The sequence below is a fragment of the Conger conger genome, chromosome 3 (assembly GCF_963514075.1).
Source record: "Conger conger chromosome 3, fConCon1.1, whole genome shotgun sequence".
NCBI lineage: Eukaryota > Metazoa > Chordata > Actinopteri > Anguilliformes > Congridae > Conger > Conger conger.
In genome coordinates, this window is record NC_083762.1 from 44702530 (window position 1) to 44705527 (window position 2998).

The window sequence follows — 2998 nt, forward strand, 5'->3', positions numbered from 1 at the left end:
CCATGAAATCTCTGTTGTGGGATATTAAACATAGATGTATCCCACCGAGAAAACTTTAGCAGACGTGATTGTTTTAATCAGGGATATTCTTCATGTTACATTTGCCAGTCTTAAAATCTAAATAGATCAAACAGTCATTTGAAAACATTTTGTTGAACATTAAGTGAAAAATAAAACAATTACGAAAATATATAATAAGATCTCCTGCATCAAATACCGGAAGCTTTTTATTTGTTGCAGATAGCTTTAATTAAAAGGAAATGAAAGATTTATAGGCCTACTTGTGTTTTTCCGTACAAGTAAATGTTTATAATATCTTGAGAACGTACGAGGCTCGAGAAAAGGTTAACTCGTCTTAAAATAGCAGTTTACATACATACTGATATCCACAAAGTGCATTTAAAGTAAAAGGAAAACTCCCTGAATTTCAGGAACCAAACCACGGACAAAACGATCATAATCAACATTTACAGGAATTATAACACGTTCCTTATGGCTGTTATATGTACACAATGAATGTCAACGATATACATTGTTCCACCAAGTTCATAGGATTTGCTCACCTTTTGCGCAACATTCCGTACAAAAGTCATTCGTTTAAGCTCTTACATAGTCTGTCTTGAATTGTCTGAAAGGCGGCCAGTCATTCTTATATAATATAGTTCATTTGTATCTCATAAGATGCGTATTAAGGATTTTTTTATTTTATATTTCATATTACTGTGTGTTGTGAATTGGATTTAATTATAAAAGGTTTTGAGTTTAAAATATGAAATCCTCTTGCAAATATTACCTTTCGTAGCCTACAGTGTGTCACAAATCCCAGACCCGTTTCTTTAATAAAAATTGCCATTTTAGATTACTTATTTTGAAAGTAATCTTCGAGGTTATTCGCATTTCATGGCTCATGGTATTTACGAGTCGTTATGAGGAGACGGGTCCTTGACCGTGACTCTGCTGGAGTTTACCCCCTCTAAAATAAGTTCTGGGGACTCGGACCTGGGGGTCTCCAGGTTACTGGTGTCGGTGTCACTGTCGCTTCCCTTCTTCCCTCCCCCGACGGTGTGGGTTTTTATGTGCTTGCTCAAATGGTCGCTCCGCATGAAGCGCTTGTTACACACTGGGCAAGCGAATCTTTTTTCTCCGGTGTGGGTCCGAAGGTGTCTCTGCAGTTCGTCGGACCTCGTGAACCTTTTGCCACAAAAAAGCCAGTTACAGACAAACGGCCGCTCCCCAGTATGCCATCTCAGGTGGGCCTTCAGGTGAGAAGTTTTGCCATACACCTTGCCGCAACCAGGTATGTGACAGCTGTGGAGTCCCTTCCTTCGGAGACTGGCTCCGGCAGGCCCAAGTCTTTCTGCCTCTTGACAGTTTGGGCAGTCGCACGTTGCCCTGCCGGAGTATCTCCTGGATGACCTGGAGGAGCTTCCTATGCCCGTGCTGGCTCCTGATATCATGGCGTTCGCGGCGGGGGAGTCTGTGTAAGTGGGAATAACGGTTTTAAAACCTTCTTGTGTCAACAGGTGCTGACCAGTGGATAGAAGGTGGGACGCTGTAGGGCTTATCCCGGTGGAGCTGAAGGCGGAATGCGTTAATGTTGAGAAATCAGGATTGTAACCGCTCAGCTGTGAATGTATGGCTTGGGGAGTTCCAGAGTGCAATGAGGTCTGCAGACTGCTGGCTGGATTTTGGACTTCGAGCCAGGAACTCGGGTTAGTGTGGACGTCCCACCAAGATGACGCCCCGTTTGCAACTTCCCCGGAGATGGTTGAGTGGAAGCCTGATTTGTACCACGACTCATATGGGTGTGCCATCCCTACCCGCGGATACAGGGTTTCTGCTGAAGTGTGAACTTTTGATATGAATGCTGACTGTCCCGAGTCTTGTGATGACACACTCGCCGAGTTGGAAAATAAACTGCTGTACTCTGTCGTAAATGCAGAGGAGGTCGGGGATGTGGAAGCTAAACAAAACGCGCTATTGCCGGTGCCTGTTGTTGATGTTAGTCCGGTTGATCCTCGGCTTGTCGCCACGGCGAATCCTGGGAGGGTGGATCCCAAATTACAACTTGAAGACGATCTTTTCCAAGGGTGAAACCCACCCTTGGCAAAAGCACTGGATTCAGGGAGAGTGGTAAGGGGGCTGGTGTTACCAATTTTGTTGCAAGTTGCAGCCAGCATTGCTAAGGGAGTAGTTCCAAATCGTGGTTCTTCCTGGCGAAAGAAAGTTGATAAAACTTTTTATTTCAGTGATTATTCAACACATAGGCCCATCCAGAGGTTAATTTAAAGGCTTACTAACAACCATAACTAACCAATGTTCCTATACTTGTTTTTATGCTGTTTGCTGCTTTTTTCAGACACCAATATTAATTCAGAGTGCTGAAAATAAAACGTTCCTAAACAAAACAGTATTATATACGAAAGTATCACCGAAAACAAATAAACACACAATCGAATAGGCTCCCTAAAAATAAGTCTAGATTATCACTCAGCAGTTATTTCAGTCACAGTTTTTCCAACATCGTTTAAAATGTCCACACAAGAGAGAGTATAACATAATTAATATTCTTACCCCAAGTATAGACGTAGCCATATCCAGGGCCTGTGATATTTTGAATTGGTCGTAACGACAGAACGGCGCTTGTTCGATCTGACCTAAACACTGTCGGCTTTCCTGCAGTTACACGACTGATTACACTCTTGGCTTGGAGCTACTAACCACCTAGTTGTAAGAGAGCGCGTTCTTTGAAGTACAGCTGGCCCGGGCGTACAACCAATCTAAATGCTGAAAGCTTAGCTCAACCAATAAGAGATTCGGCGGAGACAGAAGTACTATAGCGACACGTCAATCAATTGCTGTAGCATGGACTCGTCTTTCAAGCACAAAACGCCCTGGTATCTTTATAGATTTATGTACATACATTTTCCCATCAAGCTCCAATTTATCCATACATTTTAGATTTTTGATTCAGTAGGCCTATCGTTAATTTAAGGCT

The 2998-nt window shown here is 42.8% G+C and overlaps 1 protein-coding gene across 1 annotated transcript; it reads right to left on the bottom strand.

The window, feature by feature from the left end:
* Nucleotides 1–209: 209 nt before the first annotated feature.
* On the bottom strand, nt 210–2727 carry sp9 (sp9 transcription factor). The gene is made up of 2 exons (XM_061235877.1): nt 2575–2727; nt 210–2213 (listed from the first exon to the last, which is right to left on the bottom strand). The coding sequence occupies exons 1-2, from the start codon at nt 2593–2595 to the stop codon at nt 915–917; spliced, it is 1320 nt and encodes a 439-aa protein (XP_061091861.1). The 5' UTR covers nt 2596–2727; the 3' UTR covers nt 210–914.
* Between the last annotated feature and the right edge of the window lie 271 nt (nt 2728–2998).